The sequence below is a fragment of the Pteropus medius genome, unplaced genomic scaffold, assembly GCF_902729225.1.
Source record: "Pteropus medius unplaced genomic scaffold, Ma_sr-lr_union100, whole genome shotgun sequence".
NCBI classification, from domain to species: Eukaryota; Metazoa; Chordata; class Mammalia; order Chiroptera; family Pteropodidae; genus Pteropus; species Pteropus medius.
Window position 1 is genome coordinate 522,987 of NW_024342647.1, and position 18,289 is coordinate 541,275.

Sequence of the window (18,289 nt, forward strand, 5' to 3'; positions counted from 1 at the left end):
GGAGATCTTGTATCTTCTCACCAAGAAATCCAATCCTAGGCTCTGGAGCTTGGCTGCAGCTCAGCTCCAGGCTCCTTGGGTAGCTTTCTCATCATCTGGAAAACCGAGTCTAAAGTGGGTCACCGCCGACGTTTCCCCTTGAGGGGTATGGGAGCCAAACCTAGTTCCAAGAATGGCTGCGGATCCCAGACAGAGTGTCTGCCCTTCTCAGGGCTGTCCGGCCTAGGGACAGGTGATCCAGCCAAGCCAGCTCCAGCTGCCCCTGCGTGTGGGCCCAGGTCCCTTACCTAGCCTGCCCAGGAGGGTGGGCCCTGCACAAAGCAGCCTCAGTGCACTGAATCAAATGGCATCATAGTTCCTCCTGTAGCTGGCGGCAGCTGTGTCATAATTAACATAGGGCAACGGATGTGAGGAATGTAAACCACATCCTAATTCACATTCACTGAGCACATACAATGGCCAGACCATGCTGGGCACATTACGTGTGTTAGTTCATTTAATCTGAGAAACAGGCTCAGGAAATGGATAGCTGGGTCGGCATCTCGGCCTCGTGGAGCTGGACTCCAGATGCTCCTCCCCGTTGCGAGTCGGTCTTCCACTTCAAACAGTGGGCGAGTCCTGCCAGGGTGGTGTCCGAGAACACGTGGAAGTGGGGCGCTCCGGGGGAGGCTTTGAATGTCACCATGTCAGCAAACGCTTCTCTGGAAAGCCCTCGAGTGTACTAAAGTCCTTGAGAAGAGGCCTCGCCTGCACCTCCTTCCTGGAGGCAGCCCCAACCCAGCCAGGTTCTCAGAACAGGGAGGCCTTGGGAATCGCTCAGCTTGGCAGCCAAGTGACGGTGGAGGGGGACATGGGGAGGCCACATTCTGATCACTGAGAGTCTCTGTGTCTGGCTGGAATGCACCGGGCAGTGTGGGCAGGGGAGGGTGGTGGTGAGCATGTGCAGAGGAATGGCTTTGTCCCCGGTGCCAAAGGCACCCCAGCCATGGTAGCGAGGTGGGTGGCATTCCTTCTACAGCCAAGGAAACTGCCTTCCTCGGGCCCACGATGCCACCACAGAGGCTCTGGTGGGACAGCAGGGAGATGAGAAGCAGCTGCCCACATTACTGCAGGTCAGAAAGTCCCAGGACCCCAACAACTCAAGGCCACCCACCCTGGGCGGGAACTGACACTCCTGTTTCAGTCCTTCCTCGGTGCTCACGCACTTCTTGTGAGGTGCCACCTGACAGGAGGGGGAAGGACAAGAGTCTCGTGATGGCAGAAAGGGGCCCTCAGTGCAGGGGCACAGAGCCAGCCCGGAAATGTTCCCGCAAATTCCTCAGTCTTTACTTGATAAGTATGGAAGAATTCTAATATATTTTACATAGATTTCCTTTATTAAAAAAAAAGCTTTTAAAGAGGTTTCAGTCTTGTAATCTATCTGGAAAATTCACTTTCATGGAAATTCATTCTTCAAGGACACTGGGTAAAATGAGACCCCACTGCATGGGAGACACTCAACCATTCAGGCTTCTTGTTCTCATCATTTAAAAAAAACCCAAAAAACATGCAATGGATATATATACACACACACACACATACATACACACATAGACACACATAAATGCACACATGGTGTCAATACATATATATGGCCAAAACAAATAAAAACAGCCCAGAAAGACATACAGTGACAAGCAATGTCCCCACACCTGTCCCTCAGTTCTCCAGTCTGTCCCCAGAGGCAACTACTGGGTTTTGTGTGTCCTTTCAAAGACAGCTGTGCATATATGAGAATTCTTACATATATGTGATACCCATTTTTTTCTTTTTTACTCATGGACTTACACTCTGGTTTTTTCGCTTAACAGCGTTGCTTGGAGATTGGTGCGTGATACACTCGTGTCAGCCTCAGCTTTTTTAACGGCTTCACGGCATGGCACTATACAACGCACTACAATTACTTGCAATACTTCGGTTTACTTAACTGGTCCCCAGTTGATGCATTTAGGTTGTTTCCAGTTTTCTGTTACAATACATGGTTCTTCAGGGACTGTTCTTGCACACGCATCTTTATGTACACGTACGAGTGTGTCCTAGAAGCTGAATTACTAGGTCAAAGGGTACTTACGTTTTAAATTGCAATCGATACTGCTAAATTAGCCTCCAAAGAGGCTGAGCCGATTTCCAGGCCCACCAACAATGTGGGAGAAGGCCAGTTCCCCCATCCTCCCCAACACAGCATATTGTGAAAATTCTATCTTTTGCCATTTGGTGGGTAAAAATACGGCACTGTCTGGTTATAGATTTAATTTTTGTTTCTCTCATTATAAATGAAGTGGAGACTTTTTAAAATATGTTGAAAAGCTGTTTGTATTTCCTTTTCTGTGAACTGGTTGTTCATGTTTTGTCCATTTATTCCACTTGTCTTTCTCATGTTGATTTGTAGCATCTCTTTGAAGATGAAAAGAATTAGCTTTTTGTCATATTTTTGCAAAATATGTGTTCTGTATGGGCCATTTTTCAGCAGCCAACTGTCTCTGCCTCCAGCACGTTTTCCACAGGCTGCCAGAGTGGCCTTTCTGAAGTGTCAATCTGATCACGTCACTGTCCTACCTAAAGATATAAAACAGCTTCCTGCCACCTGGATCCAGCTCGAACTCCTCACTTGGTTTTGAGGGTGCTCTGTTCGGGACTCACCTTTCTCCCAATGGGGCCAACAGGGCCACCAAGTGCAGCCCCGAAGGTTGTGCACTACTCAGGGGGCAATGACACACAGAGACGATCCTCAGGGGCGCCCCCTAGAGGTGAACAATGGGGTAGCCCGCTGAGCGGCTGCATCCCCCATAAACCTTACCTCAAGACTCATTACATTTCTTTACCATTCCCCAGATCCCCGTACTCTTTCATTCCCCGCAGGGCTACACCCATGCTCTTCCTTCTGTCCCTGAACGCCCTTTCTCCCCCGTGGGCCTGGTGAGCTTCCTATTCACCCTGCAGCTGATAGTCAACTCCTCTGCAAAGCCGGCTTTATCCCTGTAGCCTGTCTCATCCCCGCCCTCGGGCCTCCACGGCCCTCCTGTGTCCCTTTAACTCAATTCAAGGCGATTCTCACTCCAAAGGGCCGCGCTCATTTATGTCTGGATCCCACCCCGCTCAGAAAGTGTGCGTGGAGTGAATGAAAGAGTGAAGGAAGCAAGGAAGGCAGCCTGCTCACCGCCAGCCCAGGCCAGGGCGCGCCAAGACCCAGGGGCGGAGACCCAGACTCTCCTCCGCATTCTCAGCCTAAGGTACAGTTGTGCGTTTACCCGAGAGGCTGTTCTCCTGGGCGAATATCCCTTAAACCCTGTAAAATGCAAATTTGAAAAAAGGCAGCCGACCGGTTCTTCCTAGGTAATTATGTCTGCCCCGTGAGTCGGAGTTGGAGGTCTTTTTATTTAGGAGGTAGGGTCTCTTGCTCTTTTCAGATTATAAAGTAAGGCCCATTCAGGAAGCAGGTTCTCCTCCCTCCCCCACCCACTTCCCCCAGAGGGGTGTGGTAGGAAGACACAGAAGGCTCTGCCTTCGGGATTGCCCAAGGGGGCGGGGACCCAGGGACCCTTCCTGGTCTGTAGGGGCTGGTGAGATGTAGGCACTAAAGCAGCTCCTTCTCCCCAAACCCTAAACCCCCGATTGCCACCCCCGTTGGGCCAGCCCTCACAGCTCATCCCTCCTCAAATGAGGAATGTGCCCTTAGCTCTCCAGCTCTGCCTCCGGATGTCGCTCCCAGGGTGGCTGCGGGGCCTCCTGATACTCGGCCCACCTCCAGCCCTCTGTCAGTCATCAGCCCTCCCCCCGCATCCGGGGGGACCCTTAAAATGGAAGTCGGATAATGGTCTTCCCAGCCGCTCTTTCTTCCGTGGTTTTCCCTCGCTCTGAGGAGCAAGGCCACAGTCCTTGCTTGGCCCCCCGCCCCTCCAGCCTGCCAGCACTCTGCACCCCACGGGGTCTGAGCCTCTCCAGCCCCTACGGGGTCCGTCTTACCTGGCTAAGACCTGCTCAGAGGGCAGGACTTGGAGTCCCCCTTCCTTTCTCTCCCCCCACCCCCTATCAATAACTACCTTCTAAGTGCCAGCACCTGTACTGAGGTAAACAACCGGGTAGCCTGCTGAGCAGCTGCATCCCCCACATGTGAGTGAACGTGGTCCTACAGCTGAAGGTCGGGCAGGGGTTAACCAGGTTCAGAGGGTAGGAGCCGAGAGAGGCCCTGTGTGTGTCCAGCTCAGAGAGGCCAGCCCACAGGCAGCACAGGCCGATTCTCCCTGACTGGGCACAGAGAGGCTGGCTGGGGGGCAGTGAGGGGTCCAGGCGGGGGGGATGGCAGCTGGAACCTGGTGGCAGCTCTGGAGATGAAACACAGAGTCAAGAGGCTCGTAGGAGGAAAATCGATGGCATTTCTCATCTCGGTCATTTAATGCCATCTCGCCTCCCTCAGTAGGGGTGAGTCTGTCTACCCTGACGGCAGCGCTGGCAGCATCCAGCCCATGGCTCCGTACGTAATAGGTGGAATGTTCAGGGAATGAATGAATGAATGAATGACAGGTGAGGGAGGGAATAGTGAACAAATGAATAGATTTAACAGACGGAGAAACTGATGCACTATGGCGTGCATGGGGTGGCATGTCAGCTGGAGGAGTGGTGATGAGCCTGGGTGGGGCAGACCCGGCAGCAGGCCCAGGAGAGGGGCCACAGGCTGTCTGCCCAGGCCGTGGGGCAGCATGAAAACCCCACCTCCTCTGCTTCACTCACAAATACCTGTTTTCGTAACTTGTCACTTCCCCACACACCCACAGGCAGGAACACACACTGTCCCGATAAATAAATCTGGGCCACTTTTCAGCATCGTTTAACGTCCCCAGGAAAGTCGGATCACGTGGTATCCAGGAGCAGCCCATTAGCTGACAGGCTGAAGCATATCATATTGAATTCCACGGCCCATGGAGTCCGCAAGCCCCCGTGCTGCTCTGAAACCTGTGCTGATTTATTAGAATGCAATCATGCTGCTTATTTTCTGTAATGGACACGTTTCCCCCTCCTCTTGCCAGGACCATTTTCCCAAACCTCCACCGGGGAAACAGGAGTGGAAGGATCTTGAATTCACTCTCTGTCTACAGCTTGAAAGCAAGAGGGGATGACATGGATGGGGAACTGGAGGGGGCAGGTACCAGTGTTGGGGCTGAACTTGGATGCTCTTGCAAAGAGTTGGTCTCAAGGCATTCCGCTATCCTCCTGCCTCTGCCTCTGTCCTCAGCCCACTGCCCTCCACCCTGTGTTGCCCTGATCACCTCCTGGGAGGCCACAGACCTGGGCTTCTGCCTTCAGCATGGGCCATGCACGCTGACCACAGCTCTGCACAGACTACAATGGGACATATCCCCACACTGATATGCAAACCACACCTGGACAGAATCACTGGCAGAAATACACCCATGATACCCACTCCCATCCCAATGCGTAGGCTATACCTGTGGACGCCAACACACAGCACACCCATCACAGCTAGTACACCTGATTACACACACACACATACTCGCCTACATTCACATACACACTTCTACATGCATTTTGAATTTCCAAGCAGCAGATGCACTTTTAAAAAAATTAATTCCTACTTTTATTACTGTGTGGTCAAGAAATATGGCCTTTTCTTTTTTGAATCTATTATGTGCCAAGCATCATGTTAGATGCTAAGTATACAAAGTTAAATAAACTTGGACCCTACCGCCTAGCAATGGAGGATACAAATAAACCCACACTGACAAACTGATGTGACGGGTTGGGGCAGAGGGAAGCCCAGTGCCATATTTTCTTTAAAATATCTATATATTTTTCTCTACTTAGATTGATTCCTTTTTTTGTTTCTATTACTTAAACACTGCTGGACAAAAAACAAATGGCTATTTCATTGCTATAGTCATTCGCTTTTTTTTTGAACCATTAGTGTAGATGAGCATATTCTCATTTATTTTTTGTTCTTTTCTATTCCTTCTTTGCAGCTTGTCATTTCATATCTTTGCCTGTTTTCTTGCTAGGATGATTGTTTAATTCCTCCAACTTCCAATTATTTTGTCTTTTGCAATATTGTTGGATAATTCTTCAAACTGATGCTCTAGAATGGATCACGACTCTGACTTTTAAGCACACGTGTTCTGTTTTTCGCTCTCAGCAGAGATATTTTTTACTCCCAAGCTTTTTTCAGGTTGCTCCTTTTCCTTAGCGTGCATGCCTGTTTGTTGATGAAGCATCGTCTGAATTACTTCAGCATTCATTCAAGACCTCTTAGAGGCTTCTGCAGACCTGACACGCCAAGGCTGGGTGCACTGTGGGAAGCAAAGCAAAACTCGCCCTTGCCTTGCGGAGATGACGGTCTGAGACAGGATCTTCCTGAGAATCTGTGTTCCCTCCATTCGGTCTGTGCCCGTGCCCCCTCCCTCCCCGCTCAGGGCAGGGAGCGAGAGCAGCTCTGCCTCTCCCTCCTTCAGGTAGCTTTCTCTTCCTCTGATCAGCCTACACCGGTTCTTCCCGCCTCGCCTGATGCAGGAGTCACGCAGGATGCTCGTTAAATATGCAATTCCATGAAACTGGAGGCAGGTATGCAAACTCGTGATTGCTAAAATGCATATATGCGCATTTATATAGGTGTATAGATGTATATGTGTATGTGTGACTATGGGCATACGGACATCCGTTTATTTCCTGGCTCTGTCTTCTGAGAAGATAAAGAATAAAGGGCATTTTAGTTTCTTGCAGATCTTGGTCTGTTATTTCATTCTTCAGGGTTCCTCAAAGAAATGACTAATTCCATAGCTGGGGCGAGGTAGGTACAAGGTGAGCCTGAAACACTTTGTAATGCCAGAAAGTAACACTGGGGGCATGTCATTAAGACACGGGGACCAATGTGAAAGGCTCCCTGTGGCCAAATCTAGGACTGTTTGGGCACAAAAATAATTAAGTAACGAATTATAAAACCTTAAAAATGGGACTTCATGAGTCCATTCCGAGAACAAATATATACAAACATATATGTGGGGAGAAGGGAAGACCTTTGCTGATGGTGAAATTCTGAGAGTCGACTGGTAAAGGGGAAGGAATGCTAGAACTGAGAAATCAGCTTTTGCAACCATCCTAGTAAAGCCTGGATCAATGAAGAATCGTTAATGGTTGCTAAATGTAAGGGGACATTTTGATGAGGAGTAGGATATTTTCATGATCTCAATGTGTTCTCCCCTCAGACGGCTTATTAGTTGCAAGCAAGGCAAAAAAAAAAGTCAGAAAATATACAGTGGAGAAACTGGACCAAACCTTGGTCAGGTGATCAAAATGAACATCACCTGCAAGGGACAGATGGGTGTCATGTGCCCTCAGGTGTGCTACTCTGAAGAAGGACACAATATACTCTCTGAGGTATTTTGGCCAAGAATGAATAAGCAGAAACTAGTCACAAGGAAACATCGGACAAATGCAAAATTATAATTTTATTTTAAAAAGGGGCAGGAGGAATTGTTGGTGGTATTCCTCCGAAATGTCAATACCATAAAAGACAAAGAAAGGCCATAGCAATGTCCTGGATCAAAAGAGGTTAAAAGAGACATGACAACTAAATGGAACTTCTGACCCTAGACTGGACCCTGTGCCGGAAGGAAAAAAAAAATACCATGAAAAGACGTGATTGTTTCAACTGAGAAAATTGAATGTAAGATTAGAGAAAAGTATTACCAATGTAGAACCGACTGAGCTTGAAAACCATACTGTGATTATGGAAGAAAATATCCCTAATCTTAGTAAATACACGCTAAAGTAGTTAGGGTAAAGGACGATGACACATGCAATTTAGCTCTATTGTCTCCTAATCCAGACCTGTTTTTGCAAATAGATTTTAAAAATGAAACCAGAGTCCTCCTGGACATAGAATTCTGTTATCTGCTTTTTCATCTAATACATTATTAACATCTTTCAATGTCACTTGTTATTCTTCTACAAATTTAATGGCTCCATAGTGTTTCATTATATGGATATATTTTATTTATTTTTAAATGGCTCCATATCGAAGCAAGAAAAACTGGTTGTAAAATATTCAATATAGAGTAGAAAGTGTGAGTATTCCTTCCCTATCCCACTGACCCCCACTCCTCACAATAATAGTTATGTGTTTGCTTCTACATAGTTCTTCTATGTAACTTATTATATGTAAAGTAATTTATTTTTCTTTAAAGGAATGGGGGGGACATACTGATCCACTGCTTTTCATATATAATATACCATGAACACCATTCTGAATCTATCCATCCTTTTTAATGCACAAGAATCAAGAAGTCACATTTGGCTCTTGGCTTGAGCAACTGGGAGGTGGTAGAGCTATTTTGGGGGGTTTGAAGATGAGAAGCAGGTTTTGGGTTGACAGAAAAGTCAAGGGCTCCATTTCAGACCCATCAGACCTGACGCCAAGTGGTAATGTTGAGAGGGCGTGTGGTCCTGTGAACGTAGAGCTCAGGGAGCAGCGGGGCTGGGTATAAAAATGCAAGGGTCAGCAAGAAGAGACTAGATGGTATGCAAATCCCCAGCTATGGTCCCTACTGCTGAGGAGGAGACATGGCTTCAGAAAGGGTGTGATCTTCAAGTCACCTCAATCCTCCTCCAACTTCCTGCTGGCTCCCGGCACTGGGTCTATATATACGTCATCTACACTGGGTCTACACGTCATCTGAAATGGGTCTGTTTCAGTCACTTGCACTGCCTGCCAGGCCACTGAGGCTTCGTGCTTTGTGACCATGGTGTATTGTCCGGGAGTATTCAGGAATATCATCTAAAGCTTGGAACCAAAGCCAAAGGAGGGCAGCTTGTCACTCCAGTGTCCTACTGGAATATTGTTTAAGAGGCCTGCACCAGGACTATTACATCATCCAGGGGGAACAGATTTATTTGACTTATCATTTATAGTGGAGGTATGTCTGTATGCAGTGTGTGAAATTACATGCTAACTTGCAGATTTGGGGCAGGTAAAGATGCAGCTCCATTGCTTGTGATATTATAGCCCTGTAGGGCATTAACTAGTCTTGAATGTGGCCAGAGAAAAGCACACTGTGACGCCAACTGGTCTCACCGTAACTTGACCATTCCCTACCAGGGTGTCTCACTGAGACTCCCCGCAAGGAATTCTCAGGAACATCTGGCCCTCTCCACATTCTGGGGCCACCGTTCCCCAACATCTCCCCATTCAGGCTCATGAACCAGGCCTCCCCTTCCTGCTTCTGGGGTCCTGGCCAGCTCGGATCAGCACAGCTCTGGCCATGTTGGGGAGTTTCGTGATCCTGGAGGGAGATCTTCTCCCCTCTCTGTTTTGCTAGGTCCTTCCTTTGGCTCTGGAGAATGTTCTTCTAGTATCCCTTTGACCATTTTCTCCCTTCCTTTTACTCTTTTTCCTCCTTCAGGAATTCCTAACAGATGTTGGATAGCCTAGATGTTGAGCCCCTGGTCTTTTCTCTCTCCTCCATTTTCTCTTTGTGTATTTTGTTCTGCTTTCTGAAAGAATACACCAACTTCGTATGCCAGCACTTTTATTGGATGTTTTATTTTTGTAAAAAACCTGATAATCAGGAGCTCTTTTTGGATCTTGTTTTTTTGTTGTTGTTGTTTGTTTTTGTTTTTTTTGTTTTTCCATAGCATCCTGCTGTTTTATTTCCCTGAGGATATTATAGTTTGGAGTTATTATTTTTTAAAAATGTTCTCTTTCTTGCATTGTCTCTATTTCTTGTTTCCTTTCTTGGACTGGTTGATTTGGCCTCTCCCTTTCACGATGAAAGTTTGCTTTTTCCTTTTTTTTTTTTCCCTCCTTCTCACTTTCCTTTCTTTCTTTCTTTCTTTTTTTGCGTACATAGGAGCTTTGTTGTCACTAATGAAGCAAAGGCCTGAGGAAATTCATATCCAGTTTCTATTATTTGTTGGAAGCTTTCCTCAACCGTCTGTGCTTTTGCACGTGGGTATGCACACGCGCAGGGCACGCTGATCGGTGGGGATCTTTATGGGATGCTGGAACAGTGATGCACTCTTTGCATTAGAGAGATATCTGGAGGTCTTTTCTCCAAAGCTAGTTTTTCCAAAGAAGGATGTTCCAGTCAGCTACTTGGAGGATAGCTGCCTAGCTCTGGGCATTCTGGGAGCAAGGAAGGCGCTGTGGGGTAGGCACTATTGAGGGAAGCTCACTTTACCCCTGTCCACCTGCTGACTACCCCATACCTCACAGAGCCCTCTCTGCTCTGCCTGCTGTCCCCAAGTCTGGAGAATAGCTGGTTCTATTCCTCCAGAGAACGAATGTCCAATTCCTTAAAGGAGATGAGGGGTCAAGAGAAGTTTCCTGGCTGTGTGTGCAGAGTGGGAGGAGGAGGCTGAGGTGTGGCTCCCTCATGTCCAACCTGGTGCCATGGCTCTGTCTCCCATCATGCTGGACCTCCCAGCCCTGAGCCTCTTGGGGATTCCTTGGGGCTGATAGTTCATTTCTGATTCAACTGACTCTCTGCTCTGCTAACGTAGTTGACACTCCTTCATCAGCTTCCATCTGCCAAAGCTTTTCAAAGTTTCTTATTTACTGATATCTCCCCCAACATTAATTTTGTCCTTACAGGTGATAATCTTATTAGTTCTTTCCAGTCAGTATAGTTGTGTTTGGGGAGGAATAAATAAATGTGCGAGGTCAGTATACCTTGTTTAATTAGAAGACGAGTTTGTTTTAAAAATCTAATTCTATTGAGTCAATATTTATTTTGTAAACTGCCTGATAGTAGGGTTTTTTCCTGATTAAATATTTATTATCGGTCTCTAGTTTTACTGCTTCGAGGCAGAGAATGTGGCCTAAACTATTTCTTTGGGCAACTTGCTGAGGTTTTCATATCTCATTATAGTCAACTTTGGGTAATGTTCCAAGTACTTGAAAAGAAGGTGTGCTCCCAAGATTAAGAGCTTGATGGATCCCTGTTTATTAAACCTTATTAATTATTAAAATCCTCTAGGTTCTTACTGCCTCCCGAATCTGTAATAAACTAACACTGGTGGTGTGTCCGTGTCAAGTGCAGTTGGATTTCTGTCGATTCTTTGCATTTCCAGGGTTTGCTCTCTATTCGATGCTTCTTGATCCACTTGTGGAGGTTCACGGCTTTAGTGCCTTTGTTATGAATGTCTTCTGTCCACGTGAGATTCTTTCCCTTTCATCGCTAACTCCTTGAATTTTGTTGTTTGTGTGGCATCGCCCCAGCGGAAGGATGGCAGTCTCTGATCTTGGGAACTGGGGACAGCAGCACGGAAGCACCGAGGGAGCCCATGGGTTTGGCGATGAAGTGGTGGGCTGGGGAAAGAACGCGAGGTGAGGAGGGGAGATGGCAGGTACCTGGAGGCAGGATAAGGCTGGCTGAAGGGGATGGAAGAAACCCCAGCCTGCAGCAGGTGAGGAGCAGGTGGTGACCTGGTGACCTGGTGCCCTGGGAAAGAGCAGCGAGGCTGAAGATTTCGGAGTGATTAAAGCAGCAAGGGGCGAGAGGGGACGGCTCTGGCCACGGGCCGTCTTGGGCAGGAAAAGGGTCACTTCTATTCCTGCAGGGATGAGGGCCGGGGTAGCCAGGTTGGTGGGGAGCCAGGGAAGGGTCAGGGGGTCATCTTGAGCATCCTCCCCCAGAGGGGTAGGAGGATGGCTCTCGGAGCAGGGAGATCTGAGAAGAGGTCCAAACCTGCCTTGACCTCCTTGGCGCGGCAGAGAATGGAGGAGGCAGGAACCCGCAGCGGCACAGCACGGGCGGCAGCGTCTTTGATGTTCTCCTGCGATGCTCAGCCGCCCAGAGACCAGGGGCCACTGGGACGACCCAGGGCTGATGTAGTCAAAGCATATGGTCCAAAGGGGCCAAGGAGGCAGAGACGCAGGGCCAAACCTGGTGGGGAAGATGTGAGCCTGGGAGGAAGAGGGCCCATCCGAGGGTGAACCGTGGCATGACCGTGGTAGATGGTCGGGAGGGGTCCTCACGGGAGACTAGAGGTTGAGAACCCAAGGGGTTGGGGTGCTGGGCAGGTGGTTGAGGTCACCAGGCTGATGGAGGGAGGTGGACTGGAGAGTGCAGAGGGTGGGCAGAAGTGGCCATGTGGGGCAGGGGTGGGGAATTAACACGTCCTAATGGCTGAGTGTTGAGCAGTATGGGTTTGGGGAGCAGGATGACACCCTACTACCCCTCAGAGAACCGTATGGGGTTAGAGCTACCCCAGGGCTAGAACAAGGGGCACTGTGCGGTGCTGCGGGGAGGCTGGAGCAGGAGCAGGGTGGTGAGGGTGGACAGAAGCCTGTGGCTCTGTTGCACCCTGCCGCCCTCCCCCCAAACCAGCCCTCCTATTGGTTTCAAGGAAAAGCACAGGAGCGGCCTGGGGCCCAGGTCCTTGGCAAGGAGCCAGAGACACCTGCGCAGATGACAGAGCAGGGTGTCCGTCTGGTGATCCGACCAGATAGCCCTGCCCTCCATAGACTCTCGGCCCCTGAGTGTTGTTTCTGAGGAGTTGGGCTGGGGCTGGGGCCTGGACTTGCTCCTCTGTGTTGAAAGGGGATACACTGACCCCTAAGGGTTACAGTGTGATACCTGGGGCCTGCTAGGTAAGACCCAGGGCTGCAAGGTCCGCTGTGCATAGGTGCAGTCCAAGAGGCTTGGGGGCAAATTTGTTCCCAGCAAAGGCCCTGGGTTCAGCCTTGCAGGCGGGTAAGGGTTGAGAGAGCATCACCAGCTGGGGCCTTCCAGATACCAGGAGCCTAGGCTTAGTCCAACTCAGCCAGGACCTGCTGGTGACCCTGGGCCAACCTCTTCCCCGCCCTGGGCCTCTCCCCTCCTGGAGGCAGACATCAGCTGATGGGACAGCATCTGCAGCAGAGACTGGCAGAAGCTGGTATCTGCTGCAGGGAAAGTGAGGGGCCGTGCTCCTTGGAGGCTGTGGGACCAGCAAAGACCTCACTTCCGAGCTGGTCGCAGCCAGTGGGCAGGGCCTAGAGAGCTCATCTGCTCCACTTCCTGGAGCAGAGAGACCCCCAGCCTGGAGGATCACTTAGTGAGCTGAGACCACCAGTGCCACCAGCTTTAAGGGTCCACCAGTGCCACCAGCTTTAAGGGTCCACAACTGCCACCAGGATGAACTCAGTGCTGGGCCCCTTGGTAAAGGACAACATCAGCCCACGAATTGTCACCCTTGGAGAATCTCCTGGGACATCGATGAATAGAGAGGTGAGTCAGGCTTAAAATAGCTAAATAAATCTTTAATATTTCTAATTGCAAATGTACAGAAATTGCACAGCCACACAGTCTTAGAACACCAACAACGTTCTCTGTACATTATTACATAGTTAAAAGTCGCAGCCGGAGGGGAGACTCCGGCCGAGACTCCAACATCTGTAGTTTTGTCCTTTTTCACATACTTACAAAAGGGGGAGCAGGGAGGTGGAGTGGGGGCTGGGGAGGCTTTGGGGCTGAGTGTGTAGAAAAGAGAGGGGCTGTTTCCCTGGATGGTCTGCCTTCCGCGGACAGGGTGGGAGGAAGAGGTGCGCCCCGGGCAGATGCGCTGTAGGGCCGGGGGGTGTGGCGGTCTGGCCCTGGTTCCCCACCCCCCATACTGGGCAGTCGGAAAGAGAGTCTTCACTTATAGGAAGTTTGGCAGTTTCCTTCACCTTAAACATAAAAGTTAAGCAAACAAGTCAGGCCTCTTTGTGTTGGCAAAGGAGGGGAGAACCTTCTCCAGCCGAGTCTGGGGTTCTGGGACCTTGGTCCTCCATGAGCGGGGACAGCTTTCCCTCACTCCCCCTCCCGCCAGGCCCTCTGGCGACCCAGTCCTGCCTGCGGGCGGCGTCTAACACTGAGACACAGGTTCTATGTGGCCCGAGAAGGAGCCCCCTTTGCTGGCCCAGCCCGGGCACAGGTCTCCATCACCCCCACTCAGACAGCACCTCTGCGAAAGCAAACGAATAAATGCATGGGCAAGGAAAAGACCCCGACACCCAAATCCCAAACCTCTTCCTCCTGCCCAATACTGTTCTCTAGATTAAAAAATAAAATACAAACCATCGGAGAGCAGCGGTCCCGGGCGGCCCTCGGCAGCACCAGGACGAAAGGACTATGTACAACCATCAGGTGAAATAGTTACATTACAGTCAAACACCAAGAACATTTACAAAAATTGTCAGACTTGCAATGCAGATAAAAATCTGTGAAGAGTCTGTACACTTTTACAGTTTTTGCACTAGGTAAATAAGGTTCTCGGCCTGAGAGCTCACAGCCCAGCCAAGGGCCGCCAGCACCGGCCACCGCAATGACCTCCTGCGCCCTGTCGGGCCCTGGAACCTCCCCTTGTATTGCTAAGAGGTGCTCAGGGGTAAGCTCTGGGCACAAGGGGGAGAGTGGGATGGGGGGGAGGGGAGGGCTCCCTGGGCAGTTTGTGGGGGGAAGGGGGGGCGGCAAGACTGAACCAGAGGACATCAGTGGGGCCAGGCCCCGCCTGTGAGACCAGGAGCCGGAGCAGGGCCTGAGCCCCCGTGGCCTTCCTTCCTGAGGTCTGTGACCCTCGGGGGCTGCCCTCACCCTGCGAGCACATCTCCGGCCTAAGTGATCTGCAGGTTGTATCTACGAGACCATCCTCAGGGCGTGGGCCTGGGACGGGGTGTGGTGTGGACGGGCCACCCCTCCCGCGTGCCCCCTCCTGGTGGGCTCTGTGGCCGCGGGAAGGGCGCAGTGTTTTTCCCAAGGGGCTCCTCAGCTTCCTGAGGCTGAGGCGGGGGTGTGGCTCTGGCTTGGCCCTGGCTCGGTTGCGGACGCCCCAGCTCTAATACCCAGGGCCAGGGCCAGGAACAGGAGGGACTGAGAGAGACCCTAGCTCCTGCCCCACTACATCCCGCAAGCGGGGGTGGGGAGGGCTGCAGAACTACAGAACAGCCTAGAGCTGAGGAAAACCGGCCCCAGCTGTGGGGTGTGCCCCTCGCCTGTCTGCAGTGCCTGGGTCCTGGGCTGGGGGCCCGGGAAGGGTGAGGAGGAGGCCGGCCGCACACACGGGGCCTGGTGCAGGCCGCTGCTGTCTTGGAGAGGGAGCAAGTCTAACATCCTCCGGGGCCGCTATTTCCCATGCAGTGCGCACGCTCAATTTAAAAGGCCCCTGTGTTCCAGCAAGCGAGCAAGCGGGCTTTTGTTTCTAATGCATACTGTGAAAGGAAAAAAAATCACAGTTATCCACCTTCTCAGGGCCCATGGGCATTAGAATTTTTTAACCGTCAATCAGGAAAGACTAGCCTTTGTCTCAGGGTGAGCACCAGCGGCCACTCCCTGCAGGGCCACAGAAGGACAAGTGGCACGCACGGTGCCATCTGGGCCAGCTCTGCCCGTATCTTTGGCTTCGGGAGCCCCAGAGCATCAGCCTGGGCGCCAAGAGAGGGAGGCCTATATCCTCCCCACAGGTGTGAGGGCTCAGAAGACAGAGCCGTGAGCCTCACTGGGTCTTTTTGGCAGAACGAGTAAGGTGGGGAGGAAGAGGAAGGCAGGAGTGTGTGGACAGGTATGGGGTGAATCCTCGGCTCCTCACAGCAGGCAGGGACCCCGACAGGCTGCATGCAGTGGCAGGTGTTGAGCTGGGCAGGCGACACGGAACTCTGGCAGCTCCGTCCTCCCCACCCCCTCTCTCCCTGCCTGCTGACACACCTGTCAGCTCCTGGAACTGAGAGGCAGGTCCCACAGGGCAGGAGCCTGACTGCCAAGGAGCCTGGACCCCTAGCTGTTCATCCCCCACGTCTCCGGGCAGCTCCCTCCCTGGGGAGCATGGGGGGTGGGGTACATGCACTTGGCCAGGCCAAGAAGGAAGGGTGACACACGCCGAATTCGATAACCAACAGAGACATGTTGTGGCCGGGCCCCTGCTCCCACCAGGATGTCCCACTCCCCGAGTGCTGTCTCTTCGGCCTGCACCCAACACGCTTCTCAGGCGGAAGCGGGGGGCGGGCTCCCGCTGCGATGGTCTCTCGGCTCCCTCTGTGGCCGCCTCCTGGACCGTGGGCGGAGGGCACGGGGAGACGAGCCTCGGCCTCTTGCCCCCTGCGCTGGGGCTGCAACTGTGGGGTGTTCCTCCCCAGGCTGGGGCCCTGCCCTGGGCCACCACAGTCCTCCCTCTCCTCGGGCAGGTTAACAATTGCTGCTGTTTCTGAACTCGCCGTTCTCAGTAATCTGCAATTTGGTGGGGTTGGTGGGGGAGATGCCGTTACGGGCCTGCATGCTGTACCTCTCTTTCAGCTGTGTCAGGGCGCTCATGAGGCGGGCGTTGGCAGCGTCCAGGGAGGCGATGCGCTTCTCCTGTGGGCAAAGAGGGCGTGAATCGGGGTCAGAGGGCCCTACGAGAAGTGCGGGGACGGAGGGGAAGGTGGCCTGGACGAGATGCCGGGATCGGGGGAGTGCACCACACGCGAAGGGTGGGGAAGGCACTGAGGCTGTGGCGCAGGGGACATGAGTTTGGGAGGACGTGGCCTTGCCATCATGGGCCACCACCTCCTTGAGTCTGCCTCCCCAAGATCTCTGTCAGACCGCCTGCTTCTAAACCCAAACAGAGCATCTCTAGCGGTCATCCAGTAGCCACCCGAGGACCCAAGAGCAGGTGCTCTGTTCATGTGCGTGTACATGTGACACACAGGTGACAGCTCCCGGTCAGTGTGCGCAATTTACAGTCCGAGCAAGGCCTGGCCCTATTCTAAAGCAAGTAAGAGGAAGAAGGCGCATCCCTGGGTGAAGGAGAGCGGAGGCCAGACTCTCTAACGTGTCTCCCCTCTCAGTGCAGTTGGGAAGATGCAGCTCTGAACAAGAGAGCCCCCTCCTCTCTGCCCAGCCTGTGTCACCCCCAGCCCTCCCAATAGCTTCCACTCTTTGGTAAACATCCCTGGTGAAAGGTGATACCCATCGGGCTGCCCCACCCCTTTCACAGCCTGTCCTAGTGAGCTTGTGGTCCACCGAGACCCTCGAGTCTGACTTCTTGGAGCAGAGATCCTGGTTTCTTATTCCTCCACAGCTTTTGTAGCGGGGCATGACTGAGGATGGGGAGAAGCCAAAATCATCCCCTCCTTATCCCACGCCCTTTACCACCTGTAGCTGACCAAAGGGCCAGCGCCCCCCACCTGGGCATCAATGATTTTCTGCTTGGAGTCTACAGCTGCTTGCATCTCTGCGTGGTCCTTCTTCAGCTCCTCCTCCACTGACATCAACCTGTGACCGGAGACAAGGACAGTCAGGCTGGCACTTGAGGGAGCAGATGACGAGGTGGGTGTGGGGCCTTGTGGGCCTAGACCATCGTACCTGCACAGAGGTGACATACCAGGAGAGCCTCTCCTTGGTCCACAGACCTCCTGCACTTGCCCGGGACAGACACCCTTCCCCAGGCCCCCAGCCACTGACACGGGCTAGATCTACTGCTTCCTTACACTTCTCCTGCCTATGCTGTTCCCAAATCCCCAGAAGCCCCTGGAGCTGCCCCTTTCCTGATGTTCTTCCAGGAGCCAAGGTGGGTGGGAGCGGGTGTTGGATCCTTTCCATCCCCCGGAGCCAGACAGGTAGTATAAAGTCATGGGTCCTGGGGCATAGATGGGAGGACAAAGGCCCTGGAGGGCACTAGAGTGTCTCCCTGACTCCATATTCACTGAGGCTGTGCCAGGCACTCGTGGTATAGAGATGAATGAAGTGCAGTCCTCTCCCTCAAGGAGCTCACAAAGCGGCAGGGACACAGGCAGGCAGACAGTTGCTACACCCTGCATGGGAAGCTCAGGGGCCGTGGGGACAGAGAGCAGGAAGAAGCTAATCATCCTGGAGGGTGAGGTGGAGGCGTGCACACACGAACTGGACCTCTGAAGGACGAGCAAGGTCTGCAGGTGGGCGACAAGCAGGGAAGAGGAGGGATGCTGCCCGCAGAAGCTCAGAGCTCAGGCAGGTGTGTGTCTGTCACCAGCTGCTCCTTGCCTGAGACCCTTCCTGCCCTCATCCTGCGGGTCTTTCACACACCCATCCATCACTCTCGACCACGCCCATCTTCCAACTCAATTCTTTTAGCTTCGAGACCCTAGGCGCTCTCGGTTTGCTAGCTTCTAGGCCACTGTTTGCAGATGCCTTGTCCTGTCCGTCCCCAGGATGTCAGGGCTCCAGGGGGCCGCCTCGCCCTCCATATTTCTCACACTATACACTTCTCAGGCGAGCTTCATTTGCATCTCTACCATCACAGCTTCTCCAGTCCAGCAGAGCAGCCCCAT

The 18,289-nt window shown here is 52.0% G+C and overlaps 1 protein-coding gene across 6 annotated transcripts in view; it reads right to left on the reverse strand.

The window, feature by feature from the left end:
- Positions 1 to 14,420: 14,420 nt before the first annotated feature.
- DAB2IP (DAB2 interacting protein) overlaps positions 14,421 to 18,289 on the reverse strand; it is a 156,525-nt gene continuing 152,656 nt past the window's right edge. For 5 of the 6 annotated variants that reach the window (XM_039866715.1, XM_039866710.1, XM_039866709.1 and 2 more), the window contains 2 exons: positions 17,168 to 17,255; positions 15,887 to 16,355 (listed from right to left, as the gene is read on the reverse strand). In XM_039866715.1, coding sequence (XP_039722649.1) covers positions 16,188 to 16,355; positions 17,168 to 17,255 — 256 coding nt within the window. In that variant the 3' untranslated portion in view covers positions 15,887 to 16,187. Of the gene's footprint in view, positions 15,218 to 15,886; positions 16,356 to 17,167; positions 17,256 to 18,289 lie in introns of those variants that run through there. The other variant, XM_039866711.1, reaches the window with a different exon arrangement.